Source organism: Mchenga conophoros, linkage group LG11 (genome assembly GCF_057382185.1).
Source record: "Mchenga conophoros isolate Kocher_MC1m ecotype Shallow Benthic linkage group LG11, M_conophoros_male_GT1.1, whole genome shotgun sequence".
Taxonomy (NCBI): domain Eukaryota; kingdom Metazoa; phylum Chordata; class Actinopteri; order Cichliformes; family Cichlidae; genus Mchenga; species Mchenga conophoros.
The window spans coordinates 35,052,595-35,077,120 of record NC_140536.1 but is presented as its reverse complement, the minus strand read 5'-3'; the positions used below and the strand labels follow the sequence as shown (position 1 = coordinate 35,077,120).

The 24,526-nt window shown below is 40.2% G+C and overlaps 1 protein-coding gene across 8 annotated transcripts in view; it reads right to left on the bottom strand.

Moving 5' to 3' along the window:
* syngap1b (synaptic Ras GTPase activating protein 1b) overlaps positions 1-24,526 on the bottom strand; it is a 182,950-nt gene that overhangs the window by 46,750 nt on the left and 111,674 nt on the right. For 4 of the 8 annotated variants that reach the window (XM_085292634.1, XM_085292632.1, XM_085292633.1 and 1 more), the window contains exons 4-5: positions 4,410-4,894; positions 206-327 (exon numbers count right to left, since the gene is read on the bottom strand). In XM_085292634.1, the coding sequence (XP_085148760.1) occupies positions 206-327; positions 4,410-4,894 (607 nt within the window). The remainder of the gene's footprint in view (positions 1-205; positions 328-4,409; positions 4,895-24,526) is intronic. The other 4 variants (XM_085292636.1, XM_085292639.1, XM_085292640.1 and 1 more) reach the window with 1 other exon arrangement.

Below are 24,526 nucleotides of genomic sequence, written 5' to 3'. Positions count from 1 at the left end.
AGTCAGTGTGCAACATGGTCACTAACTGTGCTATCACTGATTATGTAAAAGTAGATACAAAAACAAATAGTGATGTCATGATGGCATCCAAAAAGACAAACAGAATTCATGCATCTGTAAATGCAACAGCAAAATGCAGGACCAAACACAGCCTGTCAGTCCACAAACATCGCATGAAAACGCTCACACACGCTGACTCACTAACCTGTCTTGGTCAGCACTGCGGAAGCGGGGGAGGATCATGTGGCGGAAACTGCTAGTTCGGTCCAGTTTGGGCTGACTCTTGGCCCTCTTGATTGAGCCCTTCAACCTTCTACTGAGGAAACTCTGGAGCGTGGCGGAGGAGGAGAGCGACGACGAAGGCAGACAGATGGAGTGGGAGAGGGAGGAGGAAGTGTGTGGCGCGAAGTTACAGAGACAAAGAAGTGGTTGCCGTGAATCGGAAAAGATGAGAGATTGAGCGGTGATGAGAGGTCGATGTGGTTGGATAGGACAGGAAAGTATGGTATGAATGCGGATGATTTCCGTCATGTCAGCATGGTTTATAACAGATGTATTTGTGTGACGGCAAAATCAAATCGAGAGACAAACACAAATGAAAGACACGATGCATGATGGGGAGAGCACAAGGTACATTTATTATCAACGAGGAATCAACTTGCTACAGAAAATTGCAATGTTGTAACAGATCCTGTGGTGGGCAGTGGTGAACCATTCAGTCCATAAGAACAGCAGAGTCTCACAGTTTGTCCTAAATGAGCTTCCTGGCACGATACAATCAAATATCAGAGAACTGGAACGAGGAATTGTTCATTGATAAGTGTTCGGTACATATTTTACATTTCATTTACAATTATTTTTTGTCTTTCTGGCTGGAAGTGGTTCCATTTTTTGTATATCAGCATAACACTTAAAAACCACCACCCACCAGATTTTGTATCAACAAACTGCATACTGAACCCAGGATCAGAATCTCGTCTACAAGGAGTGTGAGTGCAGTTTCCTGTCAATGTGATGGTCATAGAACTAAAAAAAGATGGGACTTTACTTAAGCTTAAAGAAAATGAAAATGAAGACATCATAGAACTAACAGCAAAATCATTTTACAATTAATAATCTGTTTCAAACCTTTTGAAAATAAAATATATGTTTTCTCTGTTTTTAAACCATATATTGTAAATAAACTGTTTTTGGTCGAGACTGTTAGTAATGCAAACAAGCTAGTGAATGAAGTCCCCTTGGACGATTATATCACTTTTTAAAACATTTGTAGACTTCCTGATTTCACACCCTGTGTTTGCAGACCTCAGATGTTAACGTTACACTCATTCCTGTAATAGTAAATTTAAATGTCCCCAAATATGCATGAAATATCATTACATGCTTTTTCTTCCACTGTCCCCTGAAGACGCTTTGCCCATTCAGCTTTTAGGTGCATCCTGAAGTGCTATCATTTCTAAGATAAGATAAGATAAGATAAGATAGAACTTTATTAATCCCTCGGGTGGGTTCCTCTGGGAAATTCGAAATTCTATACCTACAGCATAACGACATTACTCAGCGGGAGAATGACTGGAGGGAAATGACACCTTGTCATGTGGCATGAGTCATATGGCTTTGAAGCCTGTCTTGAGGATGTGACTAAAGACTTGGCTCCATCTGCTGGTTCCAACCTAATAGTCTGCATGACTAAATCTGATTTGATTAGCCGCTCCGTCTGACACGTTAAGTCTCAAAAAGTAGAAAGTCTTTAATTCAAAGAGTGAGAGAAAATCCCGAAAGCACAATAAAGCACAATAAAGAGAGCTAAGAGGAGGCCTGCGCTTTAGCTTCTGTGGCTGTGTTTGCTGTTCTGCACTTTGTTACTGGCTCAGCTTTGGGTTCATTCCAGGTTACTGGTGTCGTTTAGTGTTCCAGCTCATTTGATGCTGCGCATGTTTAATAGCTGTGTGTAATTAGTTATTAATTTTTTAAAACACTAATTGTCAAACATGAAATGGAATTCTGTCTGAGTTGAACAATATGCTCAAAATGGCGACTGATGTCTTAGCAGGAGATTTATTCTGATGCTTACTTTAGCGTTAATGCTATTTTACACTTGTTACAGCTTGGGGATGATTGATGCTAAATTATATTAAATTACCCAATTTATCGGTTTTGTTAGTTTCCTGTGCAACAATAAATGTAATAAGTCCACATTTTCTGCATCTCTAGAACAGATGTGGCAAGTTCAAAGTCAGCATGACCCACGGAGTCATGGAACACAGCAGCATTTAGAGAGAACAAGACAGACTGAACTAAACTGGAATTATCTGTTAAGCAGGCACTTGTCCCCAGGCTAAGTATGTTTTGCCTTAGGTAAGACGTTGCCGTGGGAAAGCATTCTTATACTGCCATTCTGTCACATGCTGCTGGCTTCACAGAGATGCACACAAGGTCTCCCATGGCATCTGTGCCTTGACATGATGGTCAGGGTAATTGTAGATGCTGAGAGGTAATGATCCTCTTCTAAAGAGGAACAAAGTTTGGAGGGGAAGCCGGAAAGCTGGAGTGGTGGTGGAACAACAGAAGAGGGTTGTGGCTTGTGTCCCATTTGCAACTCGATTTACTTGCTTTTTACTTTCACTTTCAGATGCTGGTTATTAGTGTTTAGGAAAAAAATGTGGCTTGAGTTAAATATGCTTAACCAGTGTGTTTAAATGTGACAGTAAAAAGGTTCAGGATTTGATGGTTCAGGAGAGACTGTCACGTGCTTGGCTGCACTTCTGATGAGCAGAATTTGTACTGATAAGAATTTGTGCCTATTTTTAAAGGATACAGTAACAGTTCTGCTAGATTTAACTGCAATAATGATTTTTTTCCCTCCAGGTTTCAAGTGACTTGCATTAAACAAAGTGTGAGTTAAAAATCAGAATGACCTTTTTTGTCACTGCTGAAAAGTTTTGTTTGAATCTTGTGTTTCCAATATGGCATTTATCCTGTCCCTCAGGACTGCTTATCACATCACACAGGATGAAATATTGATACAACAAACACTCATCTCAGCCACTATGAAAAAAATGATGAAATAGAAAAAAACTCTGATCAAGCCCAACTGAGCCTTTACATTTCCTGTAATGGACTATCTTGCTTCTGCAATTTCCAAGTCAGTGGCGGCTATTTTTCATACTGCAGCAGTGAATGGGCAGCAAATAGTTTCCTGTGATGGGAGGAAAACACATCCTGCCGTTCCCAGCTACAGTAACGGTGTGCAAACACCAGCAGAAATAATGGAAAAGGAGATGGGCAACATAGACTGCTGGCACAAACTTAATAAGACACCAGTCAATCCTCTAAGCCCCTTCGTGTTAACATTTGATACCTTGTGATTGAGTTTCTGTTGCCATTAATGAAACAAAAACAGATTATTTGTGCCCGCAGACACAAAATGTTTCGTGTGTCAGCTGCCCGCTTCTTCTCTGACAGACATCGTGTCTGGTTTAAAAAGAGTCACGATGATCCCAGAAATAATAGTGACACAACCTTTTTATGCTGCTCATCTTCATTTGACTTTAATGAATCATAGCAGGCATCTGGTGCATTTTAGCCTATTTACTACGAGTCACATTTACTTTATATCACATTTGCAATGTTTCAGCTCTTTGAAAAACCAGAGCATTTTCTTCTTATTAGTGGATATAGTCTCAGACCCTTGGTACAGATGACATTTAGACTGAGTAGTGTATTTTATTGCAATCTAGCTTTTTAAAAGTATTTAAAAAGCATTCTCTTCTCCTTGATCTCCTTGGCCTTTGCCTGCTGCAGTTTCTGGATTTATTCATTTAAGGTTTACTAATTAATAACAGTTTTAGTTTTGTGAACTGCCTTTGTAGGTCGAATGCAATCTGGAATTTAAATGCATTCCTCTCAGTTTTTCTAAAGATAAACAAAGAACTTAAAAGCCCACATAAAATAACAGAAGCCATTATAAAAGCACAAACAGATTAAACATAAATGTAATGCTAAAAATGAAATAACTCATTTAGAATGATTATTAGAAACATGATTCATTTTCTTATTTTTTTTGTATTGCCTTCTTTTTTTGTATATTTTCATCCATTTATCATCCAGCATTTTTTTTTTTGCAATAAGAATGGAGAATAATGCCCATCTGGAATGATGTGAATATAAATATAACATTAGACAAAATATATACCTTCAATTTCAAAATACTTAGTTAAAAGCTTTTAAACAAACTGGTGTTAAGCTTTTAAATGTGCGCCTGCTAACAATAACAGCAGCCTAATTGTGTGAACGTGTTTCTTTCATGCACATTCCTAGCTGTCGGGCCAAAAGCCGCCTGTATGAGTGTCGGTGTAGCATGCAAAAATAGCCAGTGTCTCTGCTTCAGCCATGTTTGTGTCACATACCTCAACAGGGGGCAGTGGTGCAATATATGCTCCTCCCGCCACTGGACTCGAACCGGCAGCCCTCCAGTCTCCGCCCCAGTACAAGAAGGGGGGGGAGGAGGAGGAGGCGGCAGGCGAGTGAGGCAGGGTGAAGGACAGGGAGGGGGAGAGGGGCAGCGAGCGGGGCAAGGGGGGCGTGCCGGAACCTTTCTTGAAGCCCTTTTGCTGCTGCGGCTGCTGCTGGCAAAAGGCGAGGGAGGGGGAGACGGCCAGGGAGAGAGGGTAAGGGTGAGGCGGGGTGCCGCTGGCCCGACGGCCACAGGTGTGCGGTGGACCCAGGGCGGGAGGAGGGAGGAGGGACAGCGAGAGGGATGGAGGCAGCGAGCGAGGCCGGGAACAGTGGGGGTTACTCACGGATTGTCGGAAGGGTTGAAGGGGGGCAGTGGGAGGGACCTCCATGCTGGGCTGCTTCCCGGTGGCTATGCTCTTCCGCCGGGCGCGATGATCTGCGAAAAGGAGAGGAGGTCATTGGGTAAGACACTATTATACATCCGTGGAAGGAAAACATCAATGGTAATATGAGGCCAGGACACAAAAATTGAAGTGCAGGACACAGGTAGAGCCAGAGGATGTGGACAAAGTAATGTGGAAATAAACAGCTGCGGGACAGCCGATATTGACATTCTGCCTGAAGGAACCAAAGAATATGAGAGCTCGATAGAGGTCAAAGGTGAGCGAGACAGAAATAAAACCATGCAAGGTCACACCCATTCACCAGCATCACTGCAGATTCTGCCGCTACACAGAAACTCTTATGCACTTTCATCTGTTGAGAGTGTGGGGGCTGACAAAGTGGAGAGATAGATTTTCTGTCTGGTTGTCAGCTGAGGCAAATGTTAACAGTCTGAATGTTGAGGGGAGGAACCGGGAGATGCATGGGTAGAGAGGCGCGAGCATTAAACAAACAAAACACTTATCGACTTCCGTCTCTGAGTCAGTACATAATGCAGCAAATTGTCCAGTAAAGAAATAAAGTTCTGTCCTACACTTGATGGATGATGGAGAGAGTGTGGATGCACACAGAGAGGAGCAAAAACAAAACACAGGAGGCCAACTAACGGATCAAAAAAACAACAACAGAAAAAATTTTAAAAAATTTACTCAAAAAATCACTGACTGTGAATTTAAAGTATTGCCTACTTTGATCTTTGTGTCTTTCACTTTTGTCCTCCAACCAAATGCCAATTCTATCTCTGTGTCTCTGCACCAAATGTCTGCACTCTCAATGGGACTTCACAGGATATAATTACATATACACAGTTTTAATTAATTGCTTTTACCTACAAATCAATAAATTGTACATTCATAAGATACATGGAGGATTTTGTTAATTACGTACAAACCCTTTCTTCCAGTGGAAAAAGAAATGATTAAAACCTCATTTTTATTAAGCTCCGTGTGGCTTTCCAAAACTGAGATAATAGTTTACATTTTCAAACAGCTGTTTGTTGGTTTATATGTCAATAGGGCTGCCACAAACGATTATTATGATAGTCGACTAGTCACAGATTATTTTTGCAATTAGTCAACAAATCAGATCATGGACATAAAACGTGCAGCTTATTGCACCAGCAGCATCTGCTCTTATATAACTATCATTAGCTTACAGCTTGAAGTGTTTAAGGTATGTGCTAACTGAACTTTGCAGATTATCTCGGTGGAGTTTAATAAACTTCGCCATCTGCTCCTCGCTCGCTAATACATAGCATGACACTGGAGAAAATTCTCGACCACCTCACACTTGTGTTTAATGAGTTTACTGTTTAACGTTTATTCAGCCGTGTGAAAACTATAACTTTAATCTTAGCCAAACTGATTTACTCAAGAACAAATAAAACACTGAAAAAAGCCAAACAATAATATTTTTAAGTTATCTAAGTGACTTGTATATCATGTTTAACCTGAGTAGCAAAAGACCGCGGGGGGTTTGAAAACGATGTGCTGGGAGTTCGCTGTTCTCGCTGACCTCCCGGTGAGCTATTGAGCTAGTGGCTAACAGATGTTTCCGAAAACGTCGGCGCACTTTTGCAAATATGTGATGTCTTGATAAATCGAGCAGATATTGCCTCGCCTGAAATTATCTTAAAAGTTTATTTTGTGACCAAGAAAGAGTATTATTAAAACTAAGTAGCTGCCGCCATTGTTGGAAAATGGAATTGGTTTGGCTGCGCTATGAATTCTGGGATAGGTTGGGCCACGGACACATCAGACTCTGGGGAAAAAGAGGACGCATTTATTGGCCGCATTTATTGGACGAGTCTTTGAATTTGGACAGCCTTCGATTGCTGTAATGTAATCGGCCTACAAATGCGGCCTCCGAAGGATGTAGCCCCTGAATTTCGACACAGCTACGATACCGCAGACTGCTTCATCTTCTTCTTTGGTGTTTAATGGCAGCTGGCATCCTTGCGTCTTTCAGGATCTTACTAAGCTTCAAACGACCCATCGACTATTAGTGACTATCAAAATCGTTGACGACTAATAGTCTTCGACGATTTTGATAGTTGATATAATCGTGACTAGTCGACTAATCATGGCAGTCCTATAGGCCAATAAAGATTTACAGGAAGAGATCTGCGACATAAGTAAATAAATAAAATCTCCTAAGAGTTAAAGAAGTGATAAGTATCTATATATAATAACATCAATGAATAAAAGACAGGTGAGAATATTGTAAGGATGTGTAGTACTCACTTTCAAATTCAAATTCAAATTTTATTTGTCACACACACACAACCATACACAGTATGACATGGGGGTGAAATGCTTGTAGCTGTACAATGCCCGACCATTAAATGACAGAAGAAAAGTTTTACAATATTTACAATTTACTACAAAAATTTACAAATTAACTTAGGAATTTACAGTAAAGAATGTGCAAATAGCAGAAGAGATTATAAAGATAAGGATTATAAATTATAGGAATTATAGAATTATAGGAAATGTGTGGTGGTGCGTGTGGTGACGTGTGTGAGAGTCCAGTCTTATAGTGACGTGTTTGGGAGAGTCCAGTCCTACACCTGGTTCAGGCCCCGAATAGCCTGGGGGAAGAAGCTCCTCCTCATTCACTTATAATTCTGCCTTGAAATTTCTGTGCACTCATTTCTAATTTATACAATTTTGTTTACAACATACCACACAGCTGAATACTGCTGAATACTAGAAAAGTATATTTTTCAGTTGCATGAATGGAGGAAAAAAGCACCATTACAATATGCCAACTAACACATAGCAACTTTTGCTGCTCTAACAGCAGAAACCGGCTAACGATGGTTAGCTAAGTATCTTCATAAACTGTACCACAAGCTAAACCTTTCTAGCAACAGAAAAAAGAATGACTTCCTAACAAATTCAACACAGTTGTAGCGACCTTTCTGTGTTCACTAAGGTAGAGGCATGTTAGAGGCACAACAAGACTTGTTGCAATGCTAACATGCTTACCAGTTATCATCTTAGCTTATGCTAATTAACAGTAAACACAAAGTGCAGCAGAGGCTGTCATTAGTTTGGCAAATCTGATGGTGGTACAAAAGGAAAGCAGTCTCACTGTCTGTCTACATATAGGCTAAAACTGGCGTGTACTTTTATCAGCCTTAATAGCTGCCATGTGCCTATTGACAAGTAGCCACTATTTATCTGTTGTGTCACATCAGTTCTTTGCTGAGTAAAAAAATATTGTAAGAAAGAGAAGAAAGACTTGTGCGGAAAATAACAACCAGATCAAAACACCACTGATATCAGGACTAGCTGGAGGACAAATTATTTTCAATTTGATATGGCGATGAAGGCAAACAGTAAGGGGCGGGGATTAATCAATATATATATTATATTGCCAAAATTATTTACTTACTCATCCAAATCATCACTCTATGACTTCAGGTGTACACAATCAAGCACCTAGTCATGCAGACTGCTTCTACAAACATTTGTGACAGAACGGGTCATTCTCAGGTACCATGACGAGACGCATGGATTTCCTCCCTACTAAATATTCCACAGTCAACTGTTAGAGGTATTATAACAAAGGTGGAACAACAGCAACTCAGACATGAAGTGAAAATAACAGAGCGTGGTCAGCAGATGCTGCACACAGATCCCCAACTTTTTGCAGCCTTAGTCACTATAGGCTTCCAAACTCCAAGTGGCCTTCAGATTAGCCCAAAAACTACGTGCAGAGAGCTTCATGGAATGAAGTTTTCATGGCTGAGCAGCTGGATCCAAGCCTTACATGACCAAGTGCAATGCAAAGGATGCAGTGGTATAAAGCTCGCTGCCACTGGACTCTAGAGCAGTGTTCTCTGGAGTGACAAATCATGCTTCTCCATCTGACAGTTAAATGGACAAGTCTGGGTTTGGCGATTGCTAGTTCAGCGGTACTTGTCTGACTGCATTGTGCTAAGTGTAGTTTTGTTTGGTGTGAAAGAACTTTACTGGCCTGCACAGAGTCCTAACCTCAACCCGATAGAATACCTATGGGATGAATTAGAGTGGAGAGTGTGAAGCAGGTGCTGTAGGTGCATAAATCATTTTAGCTCGTTTTTATCTGACATAGAATCAAACTTTCAGGAGATTTGGTAACTCAGGGGACCTTAAGCTGTGCCCACACTGGAAGTGTTTCGCTTTGAAACTGACATCTGGTCACTTGCTGACATTCCAGGCTCTGGTCGCCAAGGTAACCTTCTAGGTCAAGTGTCAATCAACGTGGCAGTCGGTAACCCCTTCAATTGCTTGTCTAGTAGTTAAGGAAGGTTTATTCCAGGTCCCGCCCACTTCCCGTTGCCAGGAGTTATTTCGCCCATAGTTGCTTGAAAAATCTAAAAATGTCAGTTTCAGTGGTTTTTGGTCACCATGGCGCTGCGAATCACTTGCAATATAGACGCAGCTTAAGATTGGTTGGTCGACTCCTGACGATGAAAGTGCAGAGACAGAGATTGCAGATATTATGGTAATATTAGACATTACCATCTGCAGAGCCAAACCACTGAGATGGCTGAAAAAATTTTAATAAAATCCAGAGCCACGGTAAATATGTAGTTACCACAAGCTACCATGTTTCATCATTCTTAGAAAAGGATCACCATACCAAACCTGCTTAAATCATCACTTTTACTATGCCAAAAACTCATCAGGAAGATGCCTATGAAAGCCTACTTTAATCCTGTTTTAATCAGACATTCTTTGTCCAGTTTTTCCCTTTACTTTCAGCACGGCCCTCTGAAAAGACCTGCAACACGCTAAATGTGATGAATGTGATACTGGTAATAAATTGGTTATATGTGTTGAAATTTCTGGTATTGTTTTCCTGTATTTCAGCCCATCTCACATCTTTTCACATTGATCATGCTAGTATCTGTGCTCTTTCCTTGCTTTCTCCTTCTCTCAGCCTCTTCTGTCACACTCAGACACACACACACGCCTCCTCTCTCCCACGCAGCTATTTTACATAATTCAAATAGTGCATTTACCCTGCTACCTCTCCTCAGCCCTTGATCTTTCTCTCTTTCTTTCACCTCCTTGCACCCTCTTGTTCCCTCCCCTTCAGATATGTGCATCATGTAGATGCCCTCCATTTTCTTCATACTTACCTTTATCTGGATTCCTCTTTTATCCTCATCGGCCCTCTGCTCTCATTCTCTGTCATTTACCTGTCCAAATGGCAATCCTTTCACTGTGAGCCTGCCCCTCTTTCTGCCTGCAGTGTTCTCCTACCCACACAAGGTGGGAAAAATAAATGACCATCACGGAGTTTGTCGGAAAACGCACCAAGATCCCTTTCCCCCCAAAATGTACACCTTCAAAATTTACCACCTGTAGGCTGGATGACAGGCAAGTGGAGGAGTCCTAAATCTGTCACAGAAGAAGAGAAAAATCTACAATAAAATGTGACACTTTTGACAGCTGATCATAATTATATAAAAAGTTATTTTGATGGTTATATAACAGCAAACCTTTTTTCAACTGAATAAAATGAAACTGGAGCTTTTACGGAGACTAAAATGAATGAAAGAAAGTAAAGTTTTTTGGTATCTGGTTCTCCTTGATGAATTTAAAGATACTGAAACTATTCCAGGACGTGATCTACTTTAGCTTTCGAGATACTGAATGAGTTCATGAACTTGGAAAGAGTTCTTCAGCTATCTTGTGAAGGAGCCATGGCTCTCTCTCAGTATCACTCACAGTTTCTTAGGTGTTTGTTACTCTGCAAGAGGTGTTAATTATTGGAAATTATCAGGGGTGATGCCCTGTAAATCTGCAAGTTATACTATCAACATTTATGTATCACGACTGCGCCAAACGCAATTAAAAGATCGTAGAACAGGCAGCTTATTGATCCAATTCGGAATTTATCTTTTCCCAAACTAATTAGTGTAACCAGGAGGAGCAGACTGTGCAAATAAGAGAATGGTGATTTAGGATTCAACTGGCAGCAGTATTATGACAGCAAAAACAAAGTTTGGACTGTTTCTGTGGGTTTAGACAGTGAGATCACAAAAACAAGCAGCCTGTGAGTTGGTGTACTATCATAACCCTTAAAGTGTGTGTCTGTGTGTGTGTGTTTTAAGACATTTTGTCCTTTTGGTGCCAGTTTGGAGCCACACAGAGCATGTGTTTTATTACATCCTCCACTGAAGGGTTTTATTCAGGGCAGAAGTCTTTGTCTGCTTTTGGTAGCTGCAGCTGTCATTTTAACCCATGAGAACACCAGTTTTCTATGTTCTAAAGTTTATGTCTTGTGCTTACTGCTGCCGTCCTAACCAGTGATGTGGATCATCAGTGGAAAAACATCAAGTCTAATCTTGTTTTGTCAGCTGGATCAAATGCACCTTTTTATCTTTTTACTGGATCACTGTGCACAGATCAACGTCACAGTACATGCAACGGGATAAAACTCTCACATATGCAGTCTTATTTTATAACAATTAGCTAACTGCAAAACTGAGTGAGAAAAAGCTGATGAAATCACAGTCCAGAGTTACTCTCAGCTCCGGTAGCGATTGGTGTTAGCAAAGCAAACCGAACAACCAAAAATGATGCCAATGTAGAAGTGCAAAAATCCGTTCCAGAAATGGCCACTTCAAAGGCTACAAAGGCAACCCAATCGCCGTGTAAAATTAAACAACTTTAAGCAAAAATGAGCAGAGAAATAAAAACTGTTAAAATTAACTGATGGGTGGCTGCCATTTCACTTGTTCAGTGTTAATTTGTATTAATAGACACTGTAAAAATGGGATTCTAAGTTTGGGTTAATCTCTGCAAAATCAGTGAGCCAGTATATGACTGAGGACAGCACAAAAACATGCGCACAAACACATGGTTCATGTTGGTTTTTATCTTTTCTCAAAGTTACCGCTTGTGACAGCCATTGTTATTATTAACTAGCTGTACTTGTCAGGTTTTCTTTTTTGTGCGTGTAATATACCACAGAAGTCTAACCAAAATTTATGAGCCATCTTATTAATGAAATTAACCAACCGTACAGTCTGTCTAAATATTCTTATGTCCATATTCAAAAACAAACAAACCAACAAACACAATGATGGCAGTCAAAATGCCAGAGTAAAGGCTTCAAAAAAGTATGCAACAAATGAATGATGACACGATGACCATGTCAGTTTATTGTTTAGACCATATGTGAGACCATTTCATCTCTTGATGCCTGGTGTGTCTTGCAGGCATATGTGACTAAGGCTCTCTGGTATGATAAGACCTTTTTACCGAGCTACTACTGAGACTTGTCCCTATTTTTTTACGTTAACTACGATGCTGTGATTTCACATCTTAAACTCTAAACTAGATCTAAATCTTTGTTTTGTTACATGCTCAAAAAGTTTAACAAAAGCAAAAAAAACAAAAACAAAAAAAACATAACCACTTGACAAGTTTAAAGCGGTAATAAGATATGAAATACCTTGCTTTTTATTATTAAAAAAAGATCTCACTTGGAGCACTTCTCATTATATTAGAAACTGCTGAGCAAGAATCCCATGTGCCATGCAAGCATTTACTTTCTATGTCCAAAGAGACTCCGGAGCAGTGTTGCGATTTAAATACAGTTTGACCTCCAAAACATGATCTTTTTCCAGGCTTTCCCCAGTGTGAGCACTCTGTCTGCTTTTATTCTTATTTATACACATATACAGAAAAAATCTGAAGGGGGAATACTAATCCCTTTCTTGTAATTTGCAGAATTGGTCACAGAGGGCAGATTACAGCTGACTTATAGTACACAGTATATAAATCATGACTGCAATTTAAAGATGCCCCAGTCTGCAACACAATGCCTTAGAGAGGGTATAAGTAGCCAGTTTTAAAGTCCTGCTTGTTCATGTAGCAGGACACTATACACTACAAATGGTGGTAATCACATTAGCACACATACATGTATGTCTGCCAGCAAGCCTGCTCTCCAAATACCAAGAGTCCAACTTGCAATAAGTTAATAGCTAAGCAACCAGCATAAGCAAACTAGCTGATGCTAGAGGGGAGATGATCTAGAAACTTGACCCGATGTATTCAATCCTCACAGTTATGCAGCATGAAAGCTTGAGTGTGCAGTTTCTCTGTGCATTACAAAGAAAATGTTAACCCACAGAAACAACAATCCACTGTAAGAGGACAATATTTCATGGTGGGATTGACAAAAGACAAAATTGTCTTGTCATTTATTACTGATGTTTAATAATTTTATGATAATACTGTTAAAAACATGGAACTTACAAAATAGATTATTAAATTGTATATCTTTTTTTTTTAAATCAACAACTTCAGTACATTTGTAAATCTTTGGCCTTCTGTTAGAGGACTCTTGCAGCATCTTCATGCAAACATCCCAAATTGCTTTTTTACAGAATTGCAGAGCAGAGTGCTGTGAAATTTCTTATAAATATTGTGATTTTTTCACAAATAACAGTTCATTTACTTTGGGCACATGATCGCACTACCACAGATGGCGTGGGGGCAGTGTCAGCAGTGGAAGAAAGATAAACACCTGTATGATGGATTTTAGCACGAAATGCTATTCTAATTGTTTTGTTTTTAGATACTAATTGTGTCTTATTATTTTATCAGTATATGTCTATACAACAAAAAAGAAGAAAAGAAATAAAACGCGCAGTGGGTGCTGATGTCCCCATGTCGACATTAGTGTATATTCTGCTGGTAAAAGTTTGGAAAATGGCTTTGAACTTTCACAAAGAACTAAAAGCTTTCAAGTATTGTGTTCTTAACTGGTATGTGCACATAAAGATGCCAAAAAAGGGTAAGAAAAATCACTTTGTTATATACAAAATGTTATTATATCTGTGGCCTTTAAAAAGTTCAGCATGCCTGAAGCACAATGTTTTGTGCTTTCAAATGATGCATAGTTTGTCAAATACCTTAGAAAAATCACCACCAGAACTTTTATTCACTCGAGTCCTCTTTTATGTGTTTGGAGCACACATCTGGACTCACATTCACACCTACGAGGAATTTAGAATCACCAGTTAACCTAACCCCACAAACTGCATGTCTTTGGACTGTCGGAGGAAGCTGGAGCACCCGGAGGCTACCCACGCAAACGTGGACAGAACATGCAAATTACTAGCTGACTGGGTGATATGTTACATGGTGGCATTTGCAGGTGTGCATGTATATGCCAGTCAATCTGGGATTGCTTTTGATTTAAACCACACAAAGCGGGCAAAAGGAACGTAAACGAATTAGATGGAACAACACGTGAAATAGTGTACAACCTGTAATGCGTGGTTATGTAGAAGAGGCTATATCTACTGTATCATACAATGCTACATCTCTACTCTACTACATTCACTAGTCAAACAAGTCAGTCATCTCCATTAATGTCCCAAACATTGCGTTTAACAGACATCAGTAGCTTCCAGCTCTGAAAATTAGAATGCCTTAGACCTGCATTCTTCACTGTAGTCAGCAGGGCTGCAAATAGAAGAAAACAACCTTTAGAACTGATCAATGATTTAAAGAACCATTTCCCTGATAGGGTTGTGGTTTCATACTTTAGATATAGCCTTTTTAATTATTGTAATATTGAGGTTATTTATCAGGGACATATTTAAGACAGAATAGAAATTACAATAAAAACGAAATACTTTGTAAATACAGTTGGCTCGCATATGTGCAAACATTCCAAGTCTCAAAAAACATTAGTACCAAAACTTCATCAGGTACAGTACCAGATTACATTTCTTATTGTTAAAGGTTTATTTTTTTAAAATTTCAGTTAACTAATGATTCTTTTCACATCTAGTTTATTCATTTACTTATTTAGGTTTAATAAACTCTAATGATCAATGCTTAGATTGAAGCCTCAGTTCACAAACCAATGGATGACTTCAAGTTTCCATCTTTTATCTACAGTTTCTGTTCTCCACTCCATCTCAACACAACTTGAAGACAGTAGGTAGTCCTATTTGGTGCTACTTAGCAAGTGTGATTTACAAGTTATTACCAAATAAAATTCTCAAGGGAGCTAAACATTAATACTGGCACTAATAGTTACAGATTTACATCATATTTGTTCACATGCTCGACCACAGTCCCAGCAGAAAAGACCATAGGACAAGAACAACTACATGTCCCTGGTATTTGCAGTTTGTGCATCCGTAGGTGGTACAGTCCAAGGAAGCAATTCTGAGGAAAAGTATGACCTGCTGTACATTGCAGAAGTTGCATATTTGGATACCTCCTATATTTTTACATAGCTCAGGATTTACTCCAAATGCTACATTATCTATCATTTGGTGAGAAGGGGTGCAAAGAGATTTTTCATTTTGGAAATTGTCCTCTCCAACCTGAATACAGACCAAAATTCACTTCTCAAAAAGAATACACTCTCACTGACCCTTTTTTTACTTTCAGCATGCACGGAGTGGAGAAATGTAGGTGGCGGTGCATGCAAAGACTCATTTAGAGTCCGTATATAAATCGATCCACAGACTTTATGCAAATGATGAGGAAGGATGTGAGATGGGAGAGGTTAGCAGAGCGTATTAAGCAGTGATTAATTTAAAACCAAAACAGGTGGCCTGGTCATCGTCTTTCCTGTCATATTATATATTTTGAGATGCAAATGAGGAGACTTCACTCAGGCAAGTCTGCTGGACCAGACGGAGTGAGTCCCCTTGTCCTCAAGACCTGTGCCCCCCAGCTGTGTGGAGTCTTTCATAAACTGTTTATGCTGAGTCTGAGTCTGCAGAGGGTCCCGGTGATGTGGAAGACATCATGCCTCGTCCCTGTACCAAAGACGCCACGTCCCAGTGGCCCCCAGGATTACAGGCCCGTGGCATTGACCTCCCACATCATGAAGACCCTGGAAAGGCTCATCCTGGACCAGCTGCGACCCATAGTAAGACCACACCTGGATCCCCTTCAGTTCGCTTATCAGCCTCGTCTCGGAACTGAGGACGCCATCATCTACCTGCTCAATCGTGTCTACACCCATCTGGACCAGCCGGCGAGCACTGTGAGGGTCATGTTTTTTGACTTTTCCAGTGCTTTCAACAGCATCAGGCCGACCCTCCTGGGTGATAAGTTAGCAGCGATGCAGGTGGATGCTTCTCTGGTGTCCTGGATTGTTGATTACCTGACAGGAAGACCACAATATGTACGTCTCCCACAGTGTGTGTCTGACAAGGTGATCAGCAACACAGGGGCACCACAGGGGACTGTCCTCTCCCCCTTCCTCTTCACCCTCTACACCACAGACTTCAGCCACTGCACAGAGACATGCCATCTTCAGAAGTTTTCTGATGACTCTGCGGTGGTTGGATGCATCAGCAGGGATGATGAGACAGAGTACCGGGCTGTGGTCGACTCCTTTGTCACGTGGTGTGAGCAGAATCATCTGCAGCTCAACGTGGCAAAGACCAAGGAACTGATCGTGGACTTCAGGAAGACCAGGAAACACTTGACCCCTGTTTCAATTCAGGGGGTCAGTGTTGACATTGTGGAGGACTATAAATACCTTGGAGTACACATTGACAATAAACTGGACTGGGCTAAAAACACCACAGCACTTTACAGGAAGGGCCAGAGTCGTCTCTATTTTTTGAGGCGACTGAGGTCCTTCAACATCTGCCAGAAAATGCTGAGGATTTTCTATGAGTCTGTTGTGGCCAGTGCGATCCTCTATGCTGTTGCATGCTGGGGGAGCAGGCTGAGGGTCGCAGATGCCAACAGACTTAATAAACTAATCCGTAAGGCCAGCAATGTTGTGGGGATGGAGCTGGACTCCCTCAAGGTGGTGTCGGAGAGGCGGATGCTGTCCAAGATAAAGACAATGTTGGATAACACCTCCCACCCACTCCATGACATGCTGGTCAGTCACAGGAGCACGTTCAGTGAGAGACTGAGATTACCGAAAAGCACCACTGAACGACACAGGAAATCATTCCTGCCTGTGGCCATCTCCCTGTACAACGCATCCATTTAACACACTGTTTGCTGCTACAACTACACATGTTTCTTTTCCAACTATTTATTTATGAGTGACTTATGTATGTATGTATGTATGTATGTATGTATGTATATATATGTATATATTGTACTATTCTTAGTTAGTGTATTGTCTGTCTTGTCTTAATGTTGGTTTAAAATGGAGCACTGTAACAAAAAAAAATTTCCCCCAGGGATCAATAAAGTATTCTGATTCTGATTCTGATTAGCACACTTGCATTTTCACCTTATCAGCTGTCTAAATTTATCAAAGCTATTCAGCACAGAGTATTAACAAAAAGCATCGGTGTGGATGAAAAAAGTCTGGATAGGTCCATTTAAATCTGTTTCTCACCATTTGTCACTCTGTTTTCAATCCCAATGAAAGCTCTGTGTTTTGTTGCCAAGGCAACGTTATTTTTTCCTGAAGTACCTTACATTTTAGTTTCAGACATACAGTACTCTACAGCAAAAGCTGAGAACTGAGGAGGTGTTTGGATATTACAGCCACACAAAACACAAAAACGTACACACACACACACACACACACACACACACACACACACACAAATCCATACGTACATAGCAAATACTGTATTAAGCAGCCTGGAAAATCACTCAAAAGCTTCATTAGTTCTGGAATCACTCATGATTAATGCAATGTGCTGTTTGATTAAGAGCAGCCTTGAAATGGAAAGCGTGAAGAAATCTGGAGAACTGTTTTGATTTGCTTGTTGGTCTATTTTAAAATGCTATTATGTAACTGTTGTTGAAAGATAATGTAAAGGCTTGAAAAGCAGGCTTTAAAAAAGCAGGCTGGCTCAGGCATCGTCATGTCACTGGGGGGTCTAGCTGGGGGTCATGAGGCTGTTGTTAGATGTGCCTGTCTCTGTTATTTAGCTGCTCAATAAATCATCCGTGTGCATAAATAACATTGTTCAAAGTTTCCCACTCTAACTATTACTGGGCTGAAATCTTGGTTTTGAATGGTAGGCCAGATTCATTAGTACTCTAATACATGATGAAAATAAAAATGGAACACCTTACCTTTTGTGGAATGAATCACACAATATTGAAAGAGCTTACATCTATTTTTTTTTAAATGCAACAGAAAAAAAGAAGAACAACAAAGATGAAAGTTTTGTAATCACTCTTCATCTGCCAGTAAGTTCACAAAATGATGATTAATAAGTCTACCGTGTATCAATATGCTGCTTGCTACAAAATGAGCTCTCGAGTGTAAAATATATAGATGTCAGACTACAGACTGTATAAAAAAGATGGACATAGACAACACGGTAACCCCTTACTTGTTCACTACTATTTTGAAGTTTCAAGGTTAGCATTTGGCTGCTGCTATTTTGGGGGTTTTTTTGGGAGCCAAGAGTGACCAGAAGGTGAAGTTATCATCTTTCCACCAAGGGAGAGATAGACTGTAAAACTGTGCAGCCTAGCCTAAATTAAAGAAAAACTCTTAATCTAACTTACATCCATAAATTGGTGCCTTAATCTTAACTATGATGAACGCCATTAGCAGAGGGTAGATCGTGTGTGCGGTTAGTCCAAAGTCCCACTAGCTATGGCATCCAATTTTAAAAAGTTACAGAGTACATTTGAGCGTGACAGTACTTTCACTTTTAATTTGTTTCATTTGCACAAACACAGGACTCAAAGGTAGATCCGGCCTTCATACATCTATAGGTTTTCTGTTTCAAAATAAGTCTGTACATGTTATTAGATATGTTTTAAAATTAAGTAAACATTTTTCGTTTACTTACGTTATATAATTTCATCTATTCCATTTCTTCCATTTATCAAATTCAATGTAACAGCTGGACTGGAGCCTAACTTAGCAGACATAGGAAAGGGTACATCCTGGACAGATCACCATTTATTGTAGGACTGGTAATTGTTGTTTCAATATTATTTTTATGTTATCATTATTTAAAGAAGAATTATTAGACATAAGTATTACTTAACAAATCAACATTACATATAAGAGTCACCTAAGGTCCTAATATATTTTACAGGATGGTGAGAATTGTTTTTTTCTCGGCTGTATTGTTAAGGTCACCATCCCTTGAATTAACTAAACAACAAATCATATAGTTTTTCAAATGAATAAATTGGGAGTGATCAAAAATGAACACCAACATCACTAGAACATCTGAGCGGTCCACTTCAGTAATTAAAATTAACAAATGTGACCCCTGCAGTAAGCAGATAGCTAATGGTTATTTTTAACCTCTAATTACACCCAACTTTCCCTCATTGTGGCTCAGTCATGCAAAACCTCAAGCTTTAATACAACTAACATGAATAAATAATACACATTTTAAATTTAACATAATATATGGAGGGGTTCACCGCCTTTCACACTTGTTATGAAGCAGTAATTAGCTGTAAAGTTCTTAAAAAAGAATACAGCTTAGTGCAAAAAACAAACATGTTTTTACTGTAAAATTTTTAACATGGGAGTCTATGGGGACTGACTCACTACTGGGGCCAGCCTCAAGTGCCATTGCCAAATACAAATATATGCGATTTAAGAAGTTTTAAAATGCATGAAGTCAATGAGTAATAGTGTTAAAATAATCATGATTATGATTTCTACCATAATCCAGCGGCCCTAGTTACAATGCAGCTCACTTTAAAACCACATTTCTCTCACCGAGAGTACATTACGCTGCGTTAATGAGCTTTGGACATACAGTGGGGCAAAAATGTATTTAGTCAGCCACCGATTGTGCAGGTTCCCCCACCTAAAATGATGACAGAGGTCAGTAATTTGCACCAGAGGTACACTTCAACTGTGAGAGACAGAATGTGAAAAAAAAATCCATGAATCCACATGGTAGGATTTGTAAAGAATTTATTCGTAAATCAGGGTGGAAAATAAGTATTTGGTCAATAACAAAAATACAACTCAATACTTTGTAACATAACCTTTGTTGGCAATAACAGAGGTCAAACGTTTACTATAGGTCTTTACCAGGTTTGCACACACAGTAGCTGGTATTTTGGCCCATTCCTCCATGCAGATCTTCTCGAGAGCAGTGATGTTTTGGGGCTGTCGCCGAGCAACACGGACTTTCAACTCCCGCCACAGATTTTCTATGGGGTTGAGGTCTGGAGACTGGCTAGGCCACTCCAGGACTTTCAAATGCTTCTTATGGAGCCACTCCTTTGTTGCCCAGGCGGTGTGTTTTGGATCATTGTCATGTTGGAAGACCCAGCCTCGTTTCATCTTCAAAGTTCTCACTGATGGAAGGAGGTTTTGGCTCAAAATCTCACGATACATGGTCCCATTCATTCTGTCCTTAACACGGATCAGTCGTCCTGTCCCCTTGGCAGAAAAACAGCCCCATAGCATGATGTTTCCACCCCCATGCTTCACAGTAGGTATGGTGTTCTTGGGATGCAACTCAGTATTCTTCTTCCTCCAAACACGACGAGTTGAGTTTATACCAAAAAGTTCTACTTTGGTTTCATCTGACCACATGACATTCTCCCAATCCTCTGCTGTATCATCCATGTGCTCTCTGGCAAACTTCAGACGGGCCTGGACATGCACTGGCTTCAGCAGCGGAACATGTCTGGCACTGCGGGATTTGATTCCCTGCCGTTGTAGTGTGTTACTGATGGTGACCTTTGTTACTTTGGTCCCAGCTCTCTGCAGGTCATTCACCAGGTCCCCCCGTGTGGTTCTGGGATCTTTGCTCACCGTTCTCATGATCATTTTGACCCCACGGGATGAGATCTTGCGTGGAGCCCCAGATCGAGGGAGATTATCAGTGGTCTTGTATGTCTTCCATTTTCTGATGATTGCTCCCACAGTTGATTTTTTCACACCAAGCTGCTTGCCTATTGTAGATTCACTCTTCCCAGTCTGGTGCAGGTCTACAATACTTTTCCTGCTGTCCTTCGAAAGCTCTTTGGTCTTGGCCATGGCGGAGTTTGGAGTCTGACTGTTTGAGGCTGTGGACAGGTGTCTTTTATACAGATGATGAGTTCAAACAGGTGCCATTCATACAGGTAACGAGTGGGGGACAGAAAAGCTTCTTACAGAAGACGTTACAGGTCTGTGAGAGCCAGAGATTTTCCTTGTTTGAGGTGACCAAATACTTATTTTCCACCCTGATTTACGAATAAATTCTTTACAAATCCTACCATGTGGATTCATGGATTTTTTTTTCACATTCTGTCTCTCACAGTTGAAGTGTACCTCTGGTGCAAATTACTGACCTCTGTCATCATTTTAAGTGGGGGAACTTGCACAATCGGTGGCTGACTAAATACTTTTTTGCCCCACTGTATTTTTGGGCAGAGTCAGGCAAGTGGTTTCTCCCCACGGCCAGCTTGTGCTCCATAGATGTTGTCCAGACGTGAGACTGGTAGTGATCTCTTCAGCTCCCTTTCTTTGCGAAAATATGAATCCTTTAATAATAGATACAAAAATCAGAAAAGTGTTCAGCGTTTTTTGATCATCATATATCAATCATCCATAGTGTATCAGAAAAAACACTCAACATAATATTTCATATCAATTGACTAGTGGATTTAGATCAGTGTGTGTACAGAGATCACAACACCATACGAATCACGTACAGTTCAGTGCGGCACAGGCACGAATGTTCACTTGCTGAAAAATCCAGCTCGTTGGTTCACATGTAAGCCATGTGCTAGGCAACATGAGAAATGCTGCGCTTGTTCATTGTGAATGTAAATCTGATGTCAAGCTGAAAGCTGAAGAGGGAATGTGTGGGTGGCAATCGCTTCCAGCTTAGACCCTCTGAGAGAAGTGAGAGAGACAGAGTTAAAAGAGTGGGAGGGAGGGATGTAGACACACATGAGTAAGAGGTTGGTTTTTTTTTTTAAAAAAAGGAAAAGGAACTGTGAGTGTGTGTGTGTGTGTGGGTGGTAGTGGTAAGTGTTCGTGTAGGAGTAGCAGGGACAGCGCAAGAGCAAGACTATATGGAGTGAAGAGAGGATGACAGAAAGAGAGAGAGGCGAACAGAGGGAAAAAGGAAAAGAGCGAAATGGAGGAAATGCATCTGGGGGAGCGGTAACAAGAGAGGGAGGGAGGGAGGGCTGAGAGTTGCACTAAGGAAGGGGGGGTTGGATGGAGAGAGGGAGGGAGCACAAGAGCCAGAGATGGAGGCTGGAGAGGGAGTGGGTGTCTTAATAGCGCTGAAACGCTCAGGGCTTTTTGTATGTTTGCTTTTGTTATGATAGAAAGCTGGTTGGCTCCCTGTTTGCTTTTGATCCATGAACTGTGACTACAAATGCAAGGCAGTCTCTTCTGTACTTAGAGTAGAATGTACAGCAGCTACATGTGGGACCCTCATTACATAATTTAATGTATAAACGCTGTCATCAAGAGGCCAGTGGGTAAAGGAAGGCACTAGCACCGCAATGGGTTCGGTCCCTGCAATTACTATATTTGGATCAGTTGGTCGCTTGCAGCGCTGATGAAAACCTGCAGTGGCTGTTCAATCCTAAAGCTGAAAAGAGCTACATGTGTGCAGATGGAGAGTGACAGAGGCACAGAGTCAGATTTTGATCCCTTATACAGAAGCAGCAGGGACACAGCAGCGTTTCTCTGCAAACGCTGACCTCGCTGACAATGTCCACTCTGCTTTCAAAATTACCAAATGGGTACAGCTACACTATGTGTGTACGATGCATGTGATTTTTAGAGTCCTGCAGTCAGCAGTGTCAGGATCGATTCGCTGAGGTGTCACATACCTTGGTCTACAGTGTTTTTGAGGGTGATGGGAACAGCTGCAAGTGACAATTATTGTAATAATGAATTAGTCTGTGACTTATTGCATGATTAGCTGACAAAACCCTCAAAACCAAACAATATGTAATTCGCAATATACCACATCAAACAAGGAAAAATTGTCAATTCATGAAGTCTGATGAAGTCGGATACAAAATTAAAAGATGAAAAATAAAAAGACTGATCAAATAGCAATATCACTGTCTGAGAGGCTGCAGAGCGTTTGGTTTGGTTCACACAAGTATTTTGTTAGTGCAGGGCGGTACACCAATTTTAACTTATGTGGACACTTTTCAGCTAGTTTTGATACATTATGGAGATATCATATTATAATACAATTTGTGAATATACACCCTTCTCACTTGTACTTTGAGTCAACTGGTGCAAAAAAAATTATTGCAAGATAAACATTTATTATTCACAAGTTTTTTTAAACAGTACAAAACATCACGGCACACAAAATCTGTGAAACAAAAAGTATTTCTAACAGTAATAACTGCACATTTGCAAAATTACCAAAATTACCATCACCAAACTGCATGCTGGGTAACAGTCTGTTAACAGCTGGAGGGTTTTTTGCCACACTGAAACACAGTGAAAACAGATGGAAGATGAAGAAAAGAGAGCTGTGTCTACTGTTTGGAAGTTTTGGGATTTAAAAAAAAGAAGACTGGTTTTATTTTCTGTATCTTTCCTGACTTTCACTGTGGGTGGAGCTACACATAACAACAGAGAACCAGAAGAGGGAAAGATCGTTCGTTAATCAAGGCTAACAGATGTTCCTAAATGATGACCGAACAATTTGTGACAAAGAGTTTGAAGGAACGAGTCCAAATTATGTTTGTCTCCAAAGCTGCGCCTCACAGCTCTGCTGTGGAATCATCAACACTCACAAGCCAACAAACAACAGTGGTGACAAGTGGATTGTCATCTGCACTGACTCCCAGTGCTAAATGTTCAAGTTTTGGGCCATTGTAAAGCAATGCACAACCCAAAATTGTGATTTTTGGGTAAAAAGTAAATAAAAACAGAATGCAATGGTTTGCAAAAGCATATGAAATTTTGAGACATTTTACTATTTCACTGAAAACATGGTAGCAACACATCTCAAAAAAGTAAGTGTTACTACAAAGAAAGAGCTGGAGCAGCTTTTTATAATTAATTAGGTTAACTGGCAACAGGTCAGTAACATGCATCTCAGAGAGGCAGCACAGAAGACCACCACTCTGCAAACACTACACGTTGTAGAACAATTTCAGAACAATTTTCCTCAACATAAAAATTTCAAAAACTTTGAATATTTCATCATCTAAAGTACATAATATCAATGGATTCAGGGAATCTGAAGAAATCTCTGTACAGAAGGGACAAGGCCAGAAATCAGTATTTTTTCTTCAGGCCCTCAGGCGGCACTGCATTAAAAAAAGGCATAATCCTGTCTTTGAAATCACAGCATGGACTCAGGAATAGGGCTGCCACAAACGATTATTTTGATAGTCGACTAGTCACCGATTATTTTGGCGATTAGTCGACTAATCAGATCATCATCCATTGGACGTAAAACGTACAGCTTATTGCACCAGCAGCATCTGCTCTTATATAACTATCATTAGCTTACAGCTTTAAGTGTTTAAGGTCTGTGCTAACTAAAAATAAAGACAGGATGATAGTTTATTAAATTTTAATGAAATTTGCAGATTGTTTCGGTGAAGTTTAATAAACTCCTTGCTATCTAAACTATAACAGCATCTCACACTTCTGATAATCAGCTGTCTGCTTGACGTTTATTCAGCTGTGTAAAAACTATAACTTTAATCTCAGCCAAACTGATTTACTCAGGAAC